The sequence below is a fragment of the Haliotis asinina genome, chromosome 14, assembly GCF_037392515.1.
Source record: "Haliotis asinina isolate JCU_RB_2024 chromosome 14, JCU_Hal_asi_v2, whole genome shotgun sequence".
NCBI classification, from domain to species: Eukaryota; Metazoa; Mollusca; class Gastropoda; order Lepetellida; family Haliotidae; genus Haliotis; species Haliotis asinina.
Window position 1 is genome coordinate 49,821,093 of NC_090293.1, and position 19,176 is coordinate 49,840,268.

The following is a 19,176-nucleotide window of genomic DNA, read 5'->3' on the forward strand; positions in this document are numbered from 1 at the left end:
ATCAGACATGAAGCTGGCATACAGAAGAGTTTAGTTTTTCAGGCTTGGATAAATATGCATGTGTATTATATGTTGAACAAGGTGATGGAAGACAAGTTTTGGATTGGAAGAAATAACTGCTTAGCCGTGTGGATAGTTTTACTTGACATGAGACAAGTATTCAGTGTGATACCATTTGTATTTCATTTAGTTGGGGCAATAAATCTTCGATGCTCTTCCTATGGACTGTTGGTAGGCCACCAATTAAAGGTCACATTCTTTAATACGTATTGTGTTTGGTCTTTTTCAAATATAACTCAACTCCAGAGTTCATCCTCAAATATTAGTCCCAAATGCAAAAAACTTTGATCAGACTTATGATAAATCCCTGGTTAACTGATTAAATATATCCTTGGATATATGCCAGGACATCTGTTGAATTGAAGATAGTTTAGAAAAAAAATCACTGGCTTTCATTAAATAGCTGGTCTAAGTAACTTCCAGAACAAGTATATTCTTGGCTTTTGTTCAGGTCTTGGCAGTGACATAATGATGTCCTTACGTTGAAATTTTTGTTTTCTGAAAACATAATTGATGTCCTGTCAAAGAAACAGCCATTAGTGTTTGTCTTTGAATTGCTTAACTGTAGTCAGCTGTCACTGTCTGAAACAATACCTCTAGAGAAGTCATTCCCTCTGAAGGAGATCTTTAAGAACAATATTATCTGAATTATTTGTGTATGATATATAATTTATAATGTCAGACGGATGTGTTAGGAATCAGGGATGGGCTGATATTAAAATCATACATCTTAGATCTGTTTCTTGAGGAGGCTGTGCAGATACCATGTATGTATTTCTCTCTTCTCCAAGTTTTATTCCCTAGATGTGTGAAGTGAAGCAACCAATGTTGCCCTTTCTTTCATTCACAATCAGCACTGATAAGGTAGCCTAGTGGTTTAAACATCCACTGGCCAAGCCAATGACCTGGGTTTGATTCCACATGGGTACAATGTGTGAAGTCCATTTCTGGTGTCCTCCCCCCCCCCCACCATGACATTGCTGGAATATTGCTAAAAGTGACATAAAACTATACTCTTTCACTCATTCATGATGATGCTTTGATGTTGGTGTAGTTGATGAAGGCTCACTCATGGACTTGCTATGTGAGTGTGATCCTGTGCATACAAATTACTTCTTGTAAACCCATTCCTGGAGTCCAGTCACATCATATGGTTTAAGTAATGCTAACCGTGGCGTACTGCCTCACTCTAAGTCCAAGACCTACGACCTCCATAAACACTGTACCAGTACATGATCAGCCCTTCTCACTTCCTAACACAGCTGTATCCTCCCTGTAAACTGTGTCTGTGTTCTAGACATCTGTTACACATACCTGCACACACTGAGTTGTGGCAGGCACAAGGGCAGCTACCTTTACCTGTATCCTTACCGATATACTTACCTGTTAATTACCTTGTTGATGGTGATTACAGTCATCAGTACCTGATCAGGAATGGTTTTATGTCAAGTCAGCTGTTATAAATGAAGCAGAATAATAAAGGAGATTGAAATCATTACCCAGCGTCTGTCTTATGCCAGAAAGGTCAGTAGAGTAGCCCAGTAGGTAAAGTTTTGCTTTTGGTGCATAAGAATTGTTTTTGATTTCCAACATTGGTAGATTACATGAAGCCATGTTGTGGTGTCCTGCTGTGATGTTGCTGGAATATTGCTGAACATGGTACACCTCGCAGCTGGCGTCCACAGGTTGAAAGATTGAGGTCGAAACCAGGAACACAAGAAAAGATTTGTTATACTTGGGGAAAGAGTTTGAACTACTTAATGGCATGAAGACTTGTAAACATGCATTCATTCAATATGGTTGCCTCTGTACCCCAAGAGCATATCCTGGTAGATGAAGCGTTCTGAGGAGAGAAAACTCATCATGTGACTCCAGAGAAAAGGAAACTAATCACATGACTCAATCATGTGACTCAAGAGAAGAGAAAACTAATCATGTGACTCAAAAGAAGAAAGAACTCATCTCCGAGAAGAAAAATACTAATGTAACTTCAGAGGAGAAAAAACTAATGTCCAAAGAAAAATAAATTAACCAAGTGACTCCAGGCAAGAAAAAAATTAATCATGTGACATATGATGTTTCAGAAGACAGATCATGAGACATCAGAAAAGAAAATTCATTTGAGATAAAAATATTAAGAAGACAAAGGGGTAGGACATAGATCAGAAAAACATACATGAGTGTGGGTCAGGACCTGAATACTGCAGTCAAGGACACCTTACAAGCAGCTGCACAATACTTACATAGAGCAGTGCTGTTCCTCTACGGCTGGGGCGGTGGGGTACTCTAGTTGTTCAAGTGCTCGCTCGACCAAAGTGTTAAGCCCATTTATGGTGACCCCACCATGATTTTACTGGAAGTATTACTAAAAGCGTCTAAAACTAAAACTCACTCACTCTATGGACGGAGCAGGGTCAAGTATTGCTGTTACAGCTGCAGAAGTAGCAGGAGGTGAAGAGGCTGGAGTAAGTGTCAGTTTACTGATGCATGCATTTCTACTTCGTCAAACTTGTTTATTGTCAGCACGATTTCATTGCTTTGATTTTTGAGACGCATGATTTCTAATTACTTCGTCTGCCTTGTTGTTTCTTCAATAACTTTCTTGTGTTGACACATTTCTGTATATTTATGACAGTTTCCTTTTTCCCCTTCACTAAAATTTTTGTTGAGGAATTTGGGAGACTACTTTTATAACTGCCTTCATGTTGTCAGAAATTGCGTTAATGCAAACAGGTTAAGTTTTGTTATTCCCTTTGTGAAATTTCCACATCCAAGTTAATGCCACATGTTTCGTTTTTCAAATTTGTTTTTCAAATTTACCTGCACATTAGTTACCAGTTGAAATGTGTTGTTTTACTGCATGCTATAGTGCTTATTATATCTTTGTGGCATGACTTGAAGACTTAGCTGTGTCTGTATGCAGCTTGCAATGTTTGTCATCTGTTAGGGTGAATCTGTGCAGGTAAAAAAAAAAATTAGCTTCCGGACTAAACCAATTTCCTTTTAATTATTAGACTATTGTTGGCAGGACAATCTTGTTGAGATAAGGTAATGTATTATCATCAACACAAAGAAGTGTTTTGTCAGGAAATATCTTTGATCAATTACTGTATTTGGCTATGTTTTCCTTTCAATTACCAGTAGACTGTAGGGCATTACAACGTTACTAGTCCTTTAAGTTTCGTATTACAATATTAGGATCAGGTTTGTGTATTTCTATGAAACACTTCAAGATAAATCCCAGTGTGAGCTGTACAAGGTTATATTATTAGTGAGGTGATTGTATCCCCTATGCCTTAGCATTGACTTAACTGCCCAAATCCGAAGGTTCAAGTTCAAGCATTCACTGGTCATGTTGAAGATGCTGATGGTAGAATGTGTGAAACCCATTTCTGGTGTCCCAACAGTGACATCTGATGGAATACTGCTATCAGCAGAGTAAAACTAGACTCACTCACTATTTCTAAGATGCTGGCAGGAGTTGTATCCATTGCAACAATCTTGCATGTGAATTGGCTTACATAGATTTAATGTAGAAGCTTATGATTATTTTATGTTATTGTGTTTTGAATTTTGATCTTAGTTATGTATTGTTGATAACAACAACATGTGTGCTTATCTAGCTGAACTTCCTATTTTTTAAATATCAAATATACCATGTATATGAAGATTTAAACATTCTGTTAAAAGGCCTTTGTAGTACCTAATCAATGTGTTTTAAATCAATAATGTTGTCCCCAAGCATCTATGTTCTCTTTAGTACAATAACATTTTTAACTATTGATAGTGCTGTTAACTCATTTATCAACCCAAATGTTTAATTGCAGGCTATTCTATATATGTAGATATATCATGTTTTCAGCATGTCTTAGATATTTTGAGGCAGGTTTTATTTGTGTGTGAGACTGTTGTATAATTGTTCTTGATGATTTAGTGTAAGTATATTTTCTAATTTTCTAACTTATTTCATATCTCTTTTTAGTCAAAATTATTTTCTTTTGCTGTTGATACTTACATACGTTTTACCTGTTTGTGTGTTATTTCAGTATTTTATGTATGTCATGATATTACATATTTAGGAAATCTGGGTCAGAATTAAGGTCCTCTGACAAAAGTCAGTCACTTACATGTGATGCACAGCAATTTGCCTTAAAATGAAGAGCAAATCACTGGTTGAGGTTGGTCCATTCTATAAACTAACAAGGCAGCTGATAGTTTAAGAGCAGAGTTGGATCAGCAATGAAATGGGCAAAGGATGGAAGTTTTCCTGATATCCCTTGGCTGGTCCCTGTCTCAAAAGTAGACATCAGTTTCCCTACATCAATCAACTCATCATCCTTCATTATGTCAAGGCAAATAATCACATCACCATTTTGGGCTTCAGTTGCAAGCGATAAGGAATAAGTGATTCATTTACTTACACTAGGTTATTTATGGTTGCAACTCCACTACTGTCTTTGTAAGGTTAAGCAGAATCAGTAGCTTATTGGACAGCATCATCATGGTAACAGTGTTGCTCACCATATCAACCATGGGAGTGATTGTTATTTACATCCTCTCAGTTGGTTGAGATATTGCTGAGTGATTTGTCAAATGACCAAACAAATAAAATTTTATGGACTCTCAATAAGATTTTCATTTCATCTAGAACATGAATAAGTCTACTCTTGTAGCCCATTTCTGGTGTCCCCTGTTGGGATATTGCTGGAATATTGCTAAAATGGTGATAGACCATACTCACTCAACCGTGTTGGACTGGTACATGAATATCAATATCTCATTAATACTGACTAATGTATGAGTTAAGTTAGTAAACCACCTATTGACTAATGGTACGTTTTTCATCATAAATAAGAAATGCATGATGCATTTTGTTAACATGTTTGGATGCAGTAGTAGTCTTTATCTTCTGTAGGGGACGGTGGGGTAGCCTTGTGGTTAAATCGTTCACTAACCATGCCGCAGACCCAGGTTTCAATTCCCCACATGGACACAATGTGTGATGCCCGTTTCTGGGTCCCCAGCTGTGATATTGCTGGAATATTGCTAAAAGACCACTAACTCACTGTCTAATGTTCTGTAGATACTTGAGGTGGACACACTGAAGCTGGAGCAGGACGTGGAGGCTCTGGAAAGGCTCATTGACAAACACCTCAAGTCCTGTCAGCAGCTCGAGGATGCTCTCCTTGGCACCAGCTCGGAAGATACTCTTCTGGGCTCCAGCTCGGAGGATGAGGATGTTAATGATTTGCCAGCACCCCCAGGTCGTCCCATTGGACCTGGATCTCAGATGTCAGATGACACCGACTGTCTTCCTCTACCTGATGTTGAACTGCCAGGTAAGGAAGTTGGTAATGAGTGGTTGGTAATGAGTTGATTTATCCTATGTCCTCATGAATTAGCGGCAGACAGATTGAAAATCATATGTCAATTATTCGCAATCACAAAGTTGTTGTGTCATGCTTAAAGTTTCCGGAGCGAGAGCTTTGAAGATCCAGGTTAGAACTGGTCTTCAGTAAGTTGTTCTCGTCGTCAGTCTCGCTGGTTGACACATGTCATCGTATCCCAGTTGTGTATAGCAATGCTCATGACATTGTTCACTGGATTGTCTGGTCCAGGCTTGACTAGAAGCTCTTTGTATTTGGAGTGGTTGATGTCTTCCTCAGATACCTCCATCCATGCCAATAGTGGATATGATGTCGACTTTGAATCACTGGGTCACACTCCTCCGAATTACTGGATTGTCTGGTTTAGCCTTGATTATTTACAGACCTAGAAGGTCCTTGTATTGAGTGTGGTTGATCTCTTCCTCAGATACTTCCGTCCATGCCAATAGTGGATATGACGTGGAGTCTGATCCTGTGACATGCTCGTCTGTGAAGGAGGTGGACTTCCGGGTGTTTACATCAACGTGGTTGTCTGTCACAGCCAAGGGAATCAAGTAAGCCAGACTTGTATGACTTTTCCTGTACTGGTTTATCTATAAGAACTGAGTCTAGACTTTTTTCAATAAACAGAACCCAAGTTTTTGCTTCGGTCTTTCTTTCTCCCTCCTTAAAATACAAGTGGTAGACCTTTGGGAATACTTGTTAAGAGCAGCAGTTCTTAGAAACAAGTATACTCGGACCTCGTTGTATCACGGCATTCATGGTATCGTGGCAAATTGCTATTTCCGATTTTACACGCTAGACACGCTTCTTAGAGGTGATTTTATATCTAAGTCGACAACCTAACGTCAGTGGTTTGTTTACTTTTTAAAACCGACAGGATGTATTGAATCCCCATAAGTTTTATCCAGCAGAATTATTAACATTTAACTCTGGAATCTGTCTGACCCCCATCCATGAAATACCTGCGTTTCATATTTGACCCTTCCCACTTCATCTGAACTATGTCATCTGCAATTCCTTGTTGCCAAAAATAAAGCGGAAGTGATGTCATGAGCTATAGTTATCTCCTGAGGAATGAATCCTATTGTTTACCGCGATACGATGGAGTTCTCTCCTTTGGTAAATGTTAATCGGCTCTGTTCATCTAATGGCTTTTGCTTAAACACTATTACAGTTAAAATAATACTTTTTTCACAGATGTGTTGATTAAATGTCATGTTAATTGGATTTTACAATAAAATAGGCCTCATACATTCAGAATTTCATTTCCAATTACTAATATGTCAAGTACCGCTATACAACGAGGTCACAGGCTAATTGAGTGTGTGAATGCATTGGACCAGAAGAAGAAGGGGGGAAATGTTACTCATAATATAAATCTTAAGTAGATCATTGGCTTGCGTGGTCCGGATCAGCGTTCAAAATAACCGCCAGGCCCTGAAGCCCACTGCTGGTTGTTACTGTGTCAGGTCTTGTTTTTCAGGTGGAATGTTTCCCTTTTTTCTTTATTAACATTCCAGAATCATTCACAATCTATCATTTCACTTCCTGATATTTCAGTGCTTTGGGGGTGGATTGTATACACTGGTCTGACAAGTAAAAACTCCTCTGTGTGCCATAGGTATCACTTGATCTTGTAGAAACAGTGTGAAACTGTGTACAGTGCAGTCTTTTCTTTTTAGCTTTTATTTGGCCTGTAGATATCGGTAGGCCCTGATAGCCAGCTGATAAATTAAACACTGGTCCAGATTCGATTATTAATAGACTGCCATCAAAGCTGGAAATTGCTGAGTGCCATGCTAAACAACAAACAAAGCAAAACAATGTACCTCACGTTTGTCTGGTGTAGATCTGATTATTTACTGCCCACTGTGATGCAGCTGGAACATTGGGATGCCAGTCAAAACTGTATAAAAATGTCTCGATTTCCACATTTTTATTGAATCAGCAAACTTATATGAGGACTGGAATGTTACAACATGTGGACCACGGCGCAGATCAAATTTTTTAAGGCATTTAGAAGTGAAATACATAAGAAAAACAAGATGTAAAGATGTTCACTTTTTTATTGTGAATAAACAAAGAAGTTGACAACCATATATCTTGCTTTTCTTAAGACTCAGATGGCAGTGACATCTGCACATTTCCTGAGAGGTTGGTTGGTTGGTGGATTTCTGCCACACTTGCAATATTCCAGCCATGTGACGGCAGTCTGTAAATAAAGGAGTCTGGACCAGACTATCCAGTGATCAACATCAAGAGAATCGTTCTAATCAATTGGGCTGCAATGATGAGTGTCAGCCAGGGCCCCGTTTCACAAAGCTCTCATAAGCTGAAGATCTCGTAACTTTTCTCGTATCATTCATACCTCCTATACATAGGAATTAGGAATGCTACGAAAAAAATTACGCAACCTTAGGCTTACAAGAGTTTTGTGAAAGGGAGCACAGGTCAGTGAACCTGTCTGTTGCCTTGTATGACAAGCATGGGTTACTGAAGACCAGTTCTAACCTTGATCTTCACAGGTCTCTTGGGTGATAACAGGCTGTCATGATGTAGTCACAGAGCCATGTTAGTGTTGGGTGTATGTTGCAGATTGTCCGACCACCTCGACTTCAGCAAAGTGATCAAACACACTGTGGAGGAGCCAGAGTGTAGTGTGAAGATGGCATCAAGTGTTGTTGGCTTTGACCACCTACCTGGTGTGAAGTGTCGAGCTGGTTTGGAATACTCGGGAGAGCTTGGACTCAAGGATGTGAGTTGGAAAATTGGTTATAACGCAAACAATTGTGGATGGTTAAGGGGCTTATTGTGTCTTCTTGAGACTCTTCACATGCTCATTGTACTACAGGTGCTATAGGGACTGTGTCTGTTGTACAGGTGTTGCAGAGACTGATTGTGTCTCTTGTACATGTGTTACAGAGACCGATTGTGCTTGTTGTACATGTGTTACAGAGACTGATTGTGTCTCTTGTACAAGTGTAACAGAGACTGTGACAATGCATGGGTTACTGAGACTGATTGTGTCTCTTGTACATGTGTAACAGAGACTGTGACAATGCATGGGTTACTGAGACTGATTGTGTCTCTTGTACATGTGTAACAGAGACTGTGACAATACATGGGTTACTGAGACTGATTGTGTCTCTTGTACATGTGTAACAGAGACTGTGACAATACATGGGTTACTGAGACTGATTGTGTCTCTTGTACATGTGTTACAGAAACTGTGACAATACATGTGTTACTGAGACTGATTGTGTCTCTTGTACAAGTGTAACAGAGACTGTGACAATGCATGGGTTACTGAGACTGATTGTGTCTCTTGTACAGGTGTTACAGAGACTGTGACAATGCATGGGTTACTGAGACTGATTGTGTCTCTTGTACATGTGTAACAGAGACTGTGACAATGCATGGGTTACTGAGACTGATTGTGTCTCTTGTACATGTGTTACAGAGACTGTGACAATGCATGGGTTACTGAGACTGATTGTGTCTCTTGTACATGTGTTACAGAGACTGTGACAATGCATGGGTTACTGAGACTGATTGTGTCTCTTGTACATGTGTAACAGAGACTGTGACAATACATGGGTTACTGAGACTGATTGTGTCTCTTGTACATGTGTAACAGAGACTGTGACAATACATGGGTTACAGAGACTGTGACAATACATGTGTAACAGAGACTGTGACAATACATGGGTTACTGAGACTGATTGTGTCTCTTGTACATGTGTAACAGAGACTGTGACAATACATGGGTTACTGAGACTGATTGTGTCTCTTGTACATGTGTAACAGAGACTGTGACAATACATGGGTTACTGAGACTGATTGTGTCTCTTGTACATGTGTAACAGAGACTGTGACAATACATGGGTTACAGAGACTGTGACAATACATGTGTTACAGAGACTGTGACAATACATGGGTTACTGAGACTGATTGTGTCTCTTGTACATGTGTAACAGAGACTGTGACAATGCATGGGTTACTGAGACTGATTGTGTCTCTTGTACATGTGTATCAGAGACTGTGACAATACATGGGTTACAGAGACTGTGACAATACATGTGTTACAGAGACTGTGACAATACATGGGTTACTGAGACTGATTGTGTCTCTTGTACATGTGTAACAGGGACTGTGACAATGCATGGGTTACTGAGACTGATTGTGTCTCTTGTACATGTGTTACTGAGACTGTGACAATACATGAGTTACTGAGACTGATTGTGTCTCTTGTACATGTGTAACAGGGACTGTGACAATGCATGGGTTACTGAGACTGATTGTGTCTCTTGTACATGTGTTACTGAGACTGTGACAATACATGGGTTACTGAGACTGATTGTGTCTCTTGTACATGTGTTACAGAGACTGTGACAATGCATGGGTTACTGAGACTGATTGTGTCTCTTGTACATGTGTAACAGGGACTGTGACAAGGCATGGGTTACTGAGACTGATTGTGTCTCTTGTACATGTGTTACAGAGACTGTGACAACACATGTGTTACAGAGACTGTGACAATACATGTGTTACAGAGACTGTGACAATGCATGGGTTACTGAGACTGATTGTGTCTCTTGTACATGTGTATCAGAGACTGTGACAATACATGGGTTACAGAGACTGTGACAATACATGTGTTACAGAGACTGTGACAATACATGGGTTACTGAGACTGATTGTGTCTCTTGTACATGTGTAACAGGGACTGTGACAATGCATGGGTTACTGAGACTGATTGTGTCTCTTGTACATGTGTTACTGAGACTGTGACAATACATGGGTTACTGAGACTGATTGTGTCTCTTGTACATGTGTAACAGGGACTGTGACAATGCATGGGTTACTGAGACTGATTGTGTCTCTTGTACATGTGTTACTGAGACTGTGACAATACATGGGTTACTGAGACTGATTGTGTCTCTTGTACATGTGTTACAGAGACTGTGACAATGCATGGGTTACTGAGACTGATTGTGTCTCTTGTACATGTGTAACAGGGACTGTGACAAGGCATGGGTTACTGAGACTGATTGTGTCTCTTGTACATGTGTTACAGAGACTGTGACAACACATGTGTTACAGAGACTGTGACAATACATGTGTTACAGAGACTGTGACAATGCATGGGTTACTGAGACTGATTGTGTCTCTTGTACATGTGTAACAGAGACTGTGACAATACATGGGTTACTGAGACTGATTGTGTCTCTTGTACATGTGTAACAGAGACTGTGACAATGCATGGGTTACTGAGACTGATTGTGTCTCTTGTACATGTGTAACAGAGACTGTTACAGAGGGCGATTGTGCTTGTTTTACAGATGTGACAGAGACTGTGATACTTTGTGTTACAGAGACTGATTGTGCTTGTTGTACAGGTGTTACAGAGAGTGATGGTATGACAGTACATGTGTTACAGAGGCTGATTTTGTCTGTTGTACAGTTACAGGATTGACTGAGTGTCATTCAGGTGTTACAGAGACTGATTGTGTCTGTTATACAGGTATTACAGCGACTTGGAGGGGATGATGAGCCGATCCAGGTGGCTGGGGCTCGTATAGCACATGCTTTAAAGGAGGTAGATACACTTTGGAGATAAACATCATGTGTTGGCCAATTTCCGGGTGTTATTGAGTATTTGAAGCACGGGAATATTTCATTTGAAACCTCCGGCTGACGCCGTCGGTTCCAAATGCATTCCCGTGCTTCAAATACTCAATAACACCCGGAAATTGGCCAACACATGATGTTTATCGACATTGTAAACACAAAAGTAAACCAAAGGGGTTTTACTGTCTGCACTCGTTTACATCGAATACGGACACAGCAGTGAAGTGTCATCAGCTGGCCGTTTCAGCTGGTTCCCATGGTAGCATCTGGAGCTGCTCATTTGTGACGTCATTCTAACTTTACGTCACAATATGATTTGAATGACGTCACCTCTGTTGATGACACAACAAAACAATTGTTTACGTGTCAATACGCGGTGAATAGTCTTTCAGTTTCCGGGAATCTAATACCATTTAATCATGTTTTTCAACCAATCAGATTACAGAACACAGTAACGTTTGGTTTACAATTTGGGATGTCCCCTTGTTATTAAGAGATATACGAGTTAAAAGAATGTATGACACCAGGTTAGATTTTTGCCCAAATCTATAATCTCAACAGGAACATTCTTCATAGTCTAATCCCAATTACTCAGTTATCTATACAGAATCTGTGACTAAAATTGCTTATGTGATGCCTTCCCATGTGTTTAATCTTAAATTTACAGAAGATTGAGTCAGATGTTTGTACAGGTAAACTCAGAATCATGCCATCTGTTGTGATCTGTAGAATGCAACGTCGTGGGTGTTGGCGAATTTGGCAGCTCTTTACTGGAGAGTGGAAGGAGAAGCAACAAAAGCCATCAATTGCCTGAGACTTGCACTTACATATGCCCCCAGAGAATATAGGGTGAGTCATGCAGGTTGTTAAACACCAGGGAGAATATAGGATGAGTCATGTAGGTTGTTAAACCCCTGGGAGAATATAGGATGAGTCATGTAGGTTGTTAAACACCAAGGAGAGTATAATGTGAGTCATGCAGGTTGTTAAACACCAGGGAGAATATAGGGTGAGTCATGCAGGTTGTTAAACACCAGGGAGAATATAGGGTGAGTCATGTAGGTTGTTAAACCCCAGGGAGAATATAGGATGAGTCATGTAGGTTGTTAAACACCAAGGAGAGTATAATGTGAGTCATGCAGGTTGTTAAACACCAGGGAGAATATAGGGTGAGTCATGCAGGTTGTTAAACACCAGGGAGAATATAGGGTGAGTCATGCAGGTTGTTAAACACCAGGGAGAATATAGGATGAGTCATGTAGGTTGTTAAACACCAAGGAGAGTATAATGTGAGTCATGCAAGCTGTTATACATCACGGAGAATATAGGGTGAGTCACACAGTTTGTTATGGAGAATATAGGGCGAGTCTTGCAGGCTGTTAAAAATCATAGAGAATATGTCTGTCACACAGTTTGTTATTGAGAATGTAGGGTTAGTCAGGCAGGTTGTTATACATCGTGGTGAATATAGGGTTAGTCAGGCAGCTTGATATACATCATGGAGAATATAGGGTGATTCATGCAGATTGTTAAACACCATGGAGAATACAGGGTGAGTAATGCAGGTTGTTATATACCATGAAAAACATAGGGTGAGTCATGCAGAGTCACTACTCATTCCTCACATCCTTTGTTCCAGGACACAGCATTGATCAGCATGGCCAATGTGATGTACCAGACAAACAACCTGAACGATGCTATCGTCATCACCAACATGGCATTAGATACGTCCGCTAATTTAGCTGTGTCACATTTTACTCTTGCCAACCTGTATGCAGCAAAGGTGAGTTAGACCAAAGTTTTGCTTATAAAGCTGTGTAACCGTTACCATTTGAATTCTGTTGACTTGAGAGCCAGCATGACAGTGATTCATGCATATCTCTCCTGGACCTTCTTATTGAAATCAGTTTAAGTAATCATTGTCTATGAAGGTCCATCCCATGCTTGTCCTAAGAGGACACTAACACCTTACAATCATTGCTGTGATTATGAGTGAATGAGTGAGTGAGTGTAGTATTCCAGCTGTAGACCAGACAATCCAGTGATCAACATCAGGAGCATCTATCTACAAAACTATGATACAATGTGTCAACCAAGTCTGTGAGCCTGACCACTGGTATCTTTAGACACTGTTACGACATAAGGTTACTAAAGACCAATTGTAACCTGGATCTTCATGGGTTTTGTGACCCATGAAGGCCCAGGGTAGAATAGGCCTTCAGCAACCCATTCTTGCCATAACAGGTGACTCTGCTTGTTGTAAGTGGCGACTAACGGGATCGAGTGGTCAGGCTCGCTGATTTACACGTCATTGGTTCCCAATTGCACAGATTGATGCTCATGATTTTGATCACTGGATTGTCTGGTCCAGACTCAATTCTTTACAGACCGCCGCCATATAGGTGGAATATTGCTGAGTGCAGCGTCAAACTAAACTAACTCCTGGGTTTTGTATTTATGTGGTTCATCTGTCCAAATTTGCCATTGTTGATGATCATGATGTCAGTCAGTGGATTATCTGGTCCAGATTCAATCATTTATAAACTACTGGAACATTTCTGGAAGCGTTATTGAACAACAAACATCGCATTATGAATACATTTTAAAATTACCATAAAAAATATGTTCATGTTTTAGAATGTATGCGGCATGTAACATTGCCTGTCTATCTTTCAGGAACAATGGGACAATGCTGTGCTATTTTACAAATCAACTCTAGCATTACAGTCTCAGTTCCAGCCTGCGCGAGATCGACTAAATTATATTTTATGTAAAGCTTATGCATAAACAGTCCCAGTCATTGTAAGCAGCAAGCTTAGAGACGTGGTTTTATATCTACTAATCAGAAAAATGGATGAAAATTGTTTGCCAACTATACAATTCGATATTGATCTTGAAACCTTGATTCTGTGATTGTTGTGTTTTAATCCATCTAGGAGTGATTTGTTTAAGTTTGACTTTATTTTTTTAGAGATTTTTAAATTGTTCTTGAAAAATATGTCGAGAATTTTTATATTTTAATTGCTGTTGTAATCACATTTATGAAGACCAGTTAAGTATGAGTATTGATGAAGGTTGATTAATGTGTCCCTGCAGTGCCCAATATTGAATTACTCTCTCAGACTGTTAACATTTTGGAGGAATGCTTGTGTAGTTTTGTAGTTTGTAGCATATAGTTTCTGAAAGCACTTATCTCTGTTTATCAAGTCATTAGAAGCAAACGGATGTAGAATTATATCTTCATTTCCTTTAGATATTAATACACTAGTCTGTTCTAGTCCTGAGGCCGCTAGCCTGAATGTCTGGGCTTCAAACCTTCAGCCACTTAAGTGTTAAAGCGCTTTCATTAGGAAAGTTTTCTAAAAGATATTTTACCAGATTGGATGATGGGTTGCGCGAGAGGCTTGCACAGCAGGAGGCATTCGTCTAGATCATTTACTAGTGGTCTAGTAATGTGGTAGTACGGAACAGGATTGGGATACGGAGCTCATGATACAAAACATTGATTTCTGACTTCTGTGTCACAATTCATTATTCGTTACGTTGCAGGTTATACTCATGTAAAACATGATGGAAACTGTTCAGGAACCATTTAATGTGGTTTGTCTTACTTTTACTGGCTGGATGTGAACAGCCGAAGCTGTACTGTTCACCCAAGCTCAAGTATCTCCTTGGCAATATCTCTTATTTGCTGTCTGGAATTTGAAACAAGATAATTCAGGGATGGGATTCAGATTCAAAAGAGGATATAAACTTTTGAAATCTTTACTTAAGAAATGTTCTTTAACAGGAAATGAATTGGATCCCATGATGTTTGGCATCATATCAGTTTCATTACACCTCTAGCAACTAGCAACAAACGTCTGATAATTGATAGTTACAGCTTTAAACCAGGGACAACATCCATGGTATAGTGGGCACAGCTTCATCTTGGACACCAGAAAGCCCAAGCCCTGTTAAACAATCAAGGGAACCTGAGTTCTGAAATATTCCCGAAGCCAATACACGCAAAAACAGGATTTGGTGTTAACTTGTTGAATCTTAAATCAGTTTCAAAGTGTTGCGAAATAGCTGTTATGCAACATCACAACATTGTGACCCATCCGTCAGGGAGTAGCATCATTGATAATATTTTTCAAGAAATCCATCTTGTATTTATGTAGTTTTTTTTGTAATGCCAGTTCTGACCAATGGATTTAGTTAAAATTCAAGTCCAGTTTTCTACAAGTAGTTCATTTTATCTGAACTTCTAGTGGTATTGAACAAAATAATCTTCTTTTGAAACAATGAAACAGCATAATATTGACCTGTGAGTTTCATGTTTTCATTGAATTTCTCAGTCATTGATAATGATATAAATGACTCTGATAGCAACTGTAGCTTGACAACCAAAATGTTGGTCTCAGTATATATTGAGTGGTATGTCAGATCTTGAATATTTCACTTGTTTTATTTCAACAGCTGTGTGTAGTTTTATTTTCTTTAATTTTAACTGATTAGATAAATGGCTAAACAATTTGATTGCATCTTGTCAGCGGTTGTGTGAGTGTTTGTGAGGTGGTGATCACGGAAGGATTTTGGATGTTTGAACAAGACTTTTCCGTCTCATGTCAGGTAGTATCTTCATTAATGATTGTATTTTATACCACAAACCAGAAAATGTGAATAAATTTTAAGTTTTTTTCAATATATTGGTCAAGTTTTGTGCTTTCAATCCTTTTTACTGGGAAGTTAACTCAAATAACACATGTTAGAAGAGTGAGTGAGTATGGTTTGACTCTGCAATATTCCAGCAATATGATGGCAGCTGACAGCAGATGTGGGTTTCACACATTGTATGTATGTGGGGAATTGAACCCGGGCCTGTGGCATGACAAGCAAACCACTAGGCTACCCTACCACCTCCTCAAGTCAAGTATTTTTATTCCGTACGTAGGCCACAGGCCCATATACAATATACACGCAATTGTTACAAATATAAGTTAATTATTACAGGGTATACATATTAATGGTACATGTGGATTGTATTAACAGATTCTTGTCACTATAAATATAACATTGTGATATAAACATATATACACACAAATGTAAATATATGGTTAAAATGTACGAACCTGTGGTTTGAAGAAAAATTATTGGAGTTTGATTGTCCTGCTTTTATAAGCATGATATATTTACATAAATTTCTTAAAATTGTTTCATTGTTCGTTGATAACAGAGACTTAAATTTATAGTAGTTTGGTTGTTTCTGATATATACATGGCAAGTATTTTAATCTTAGTGCGTTATATTCAGTACATATAAGGATGAAATGGTACTCGTCTTCTACACCTAGATTACACAGAGGGCAACTACGTTCAGCAACCTCAACATTCAACCATCTACCTTCAGTATACTTTAGCCTTAATAATCCACATCGGAATTTGGTCAAAATATTTCGAAACTTTTTGTCCAATATACATGATAAATATTTTTCTGGAGTTAACAGACTTTTAAACTCACGGTACATATGGTATCGTGAACTGTTATTCAATGTACTGTTCCATGATTGAAAAAATATATTGATTGCAACAGTCTTGAATCTACTTAAAAATAAAGCTGCGTCACCAACTGTCTGGGACATCCAGACGTAACCAAACCCATGTGCAAAAAGTATTTCTCTTATATAAGAAGCATATGTCTTGTAGCCACAGTTATCGTAATACACTTGCATTTTGTACACTTTCAAGGGGATTCTATCTTCATGCATATGAATAACCTTTACCCAATATTTCAAAGTTTTACACAATGCGTTTATATAGAGAGGATATCTTCCACATTCGCCATATACAATAGCAGTAGGTGTTTGAGGGCTGACATTCAAGAAACGTTTGCAGGCTATTAAATGGACCTTTTCTATTTCATAAAATCTATGCATTCCCCAGATTTCTGCTCCGTACAGTAATATCGGCTGTATCTGGGCATAAAAAATTTTGAAGTACACACAGGGGTCTATTATTCCAATTCCATTTAAATTACTTATTACTTCCATTAAGGCCCGCTTGCCCCTCAATGCTAAATCAGTGATGCAATTTCTCATCTTGAATGTTGACGAAAATACAACTCCCAGATATTTATAAGTACTTAATGTTGTTATTGGCTGGCCATTTAAAAACCACTTTTCATTCCTTGCTAAGCGCCCTCCCCTTCTAAAAACAACTATATTTGTCTTGTCTAAATTTACCTCTAGACTTGAATATTCAGAGTAATTGTGCAGTATATTAAGTTGATTCTGTAAGCCTGTAATTGTATCAGATATAAGAACATCATCTGCAAACATAAGTAACATTATTCCTAATAGGTCGGGAAATAACTGTACTCCATATTTGCCATATCTAGATATGTCATCTGATAATCCATTAATGAAAAAGGAAAACAATACGGGGCTAAGAACACAACCTTGCTTTAAACCAATTGGACAATCAAAATATTCAGTATACCCATTATAACCTCTAACACAAGCTGTTACTGAACTATATATACTCATGATAGCAGATAGCATTTTCTATCCTCCTCATACTGGAAGAACTCATGTCATCACTGTACATCATATTGTATCTATGTGGGGAACTGAACCCGGGCCTGTGGCATGACAAGCAAACCACTAGGCTACCCTACCGCCTCCTCAGACTGGAAGAACTCGTGTCATCACTGGTTCAGTTGCTGGACAGAAAATGTTCTGCTTTGAGATGAAATGCTACATCACCTGAGATCACGTAATTATACGGCATAATTAATTGGGAGGAGTCTCTCACAGATTATTCTCTTTTCCATATCTCTTGGCAGTGAAAACGAATTTTACTGTAAAGACAAAAGTAAAGCAGACTAAGTGAAATTAATATTGTGAATCCTCATATCCTTGCCAAATGAACATTTAAAGTTGTTTAACAAATGATCATAGATTCAAATCACTATTATTGGTTTAGGAACAGTAAAACACCTGCATGTTCATTACGTGATGAGCATTAACTTAGAGTAACCTTACTTGTTCTCGGCTTTTCATTTTACGTGCAAACCCCCTTGTAATAGAAACCAAAAATAGTGACTTGAATCTATGATCATTTGTTAAACAACTTTTATTCTAAGTTGAATAAAATTCTGAGATTTAAATGTTAATTGGCAAGGTAAAATTAATAGGATTTGCAATCTTCATTTCACTTTATTTGATTGATTTTTGTTTAAGTTTAAATTCACTGGTACATTATCATAATCATTATCCAACAGACTATACAAGACATGATGTTCCTGCTGGGAGTCCATGATTTACAATGGCATTCAACAGCAAACAAATGAACAACCAGATAAAACAATGTTTTTGCTAAAGAACTTTATTGCCATGTTCAACAAAAATACTACAGCAGGAAATATGGATGTGAATTCTGGAAAACTATTGGAGGAAACAATTTAATTGCATGCTAGCTGTAACCATCAATAATATCAACATACAAAGAAAGAAATTTGGCGAAATTATTCATTTGGCAACAGAGATACAAAAACTTAATTCTATTTCCAAAACTAGAAAACGTCTTGAGCTTGTTGGGATATCAATATGAATTTATGTAGATGAACACCATTAAAATAAATGCTCTCCAAGATCCATACTTCTTTTAGTAAGTGCTCCAGCTCATATTTTCTGAGTAAGCTCCAAAGCATGACAGGTAGCTGAAGTGTCGAGTTAGATACATTCACTACAAAATTGAATTTTGTTTTTATGTTTTCATTTTTACCAATTAATCAGTCTTATATGGCTTAATACTGATGTAACTTTAAATTCCTGGTAGAAGTCCATTAACCAGCTCTTAATAAATAACTGGCTCTTTTTAGATGAAGTACAGTATATCAAGTTTTATGTATAACAAATAGTCTCATTTGCTATGATTACATTAGTGTTCTACCAGACTCTGTGACATCAGGTGCTAGGTAAATACAGGTGGGATATAAGAAATAGTTCAGTCACAAATATAAAATTAATCTTCACCTTGAACCTGATATGTAAAATCCCTTCCCAAGGAATTTCACTCACTCTTCTCAAAATCAGAACAAACATAAATATGGA

The 19,176-nt window shown here is 38.3% G+C and overlaps 1 protein-coding gene across 4 annotated transcripts in view; it reads left to right on the forward strand.

Annotated features, from left to right (window-relative positions):
* Positions 1 to 15,768, forward strand: part of LOC137262294 (tetratricopeptide repeat protein 17-like) — a 70,758-nt gene extending 54,990 nt beyond the window's left edge. For all 4 annotated transcript variants that reach the window (XM_067800109.1, XM_067800111.1, XM_067800110.1 and 1 more), the window contains 7 exons: positions 5,144 to 5,399; positions 5,875 to 6,001; positions 8,046 to 8,205; positions 10,975 to 11,049; positions 11,811 to 11,930; positions 12,721 to 12,864; positions 13,758 to 15,768. In XM_067800109.1, coding sequence (XP_067656210.1) covers positions 5,144 to 5,399; positions 5,875 to 6,001; positions 8,046 to 8,205; positions 10,975 to 11,049; positions 11,811 to 11,930; positions 12,721 to 12,864; positions 13,758 to 13,868 — 993 coding nt within the window. In that variant the 3' untranslated portion in view covers positions 13,869 to 15,768. The remainder of the gene's footprint in view (positions 1 to 5,143; positions 5,400 to 5,874; positions 6,002 to 8,045; positions 8,206 to 10,974; positions 11,050 to 11,810; positions 11,931 to 12,720; positions 12,865 to 13,757) is intronic.
* Positions 15,769 to 19,176: the final 3,408 nt, after the last annotated feature.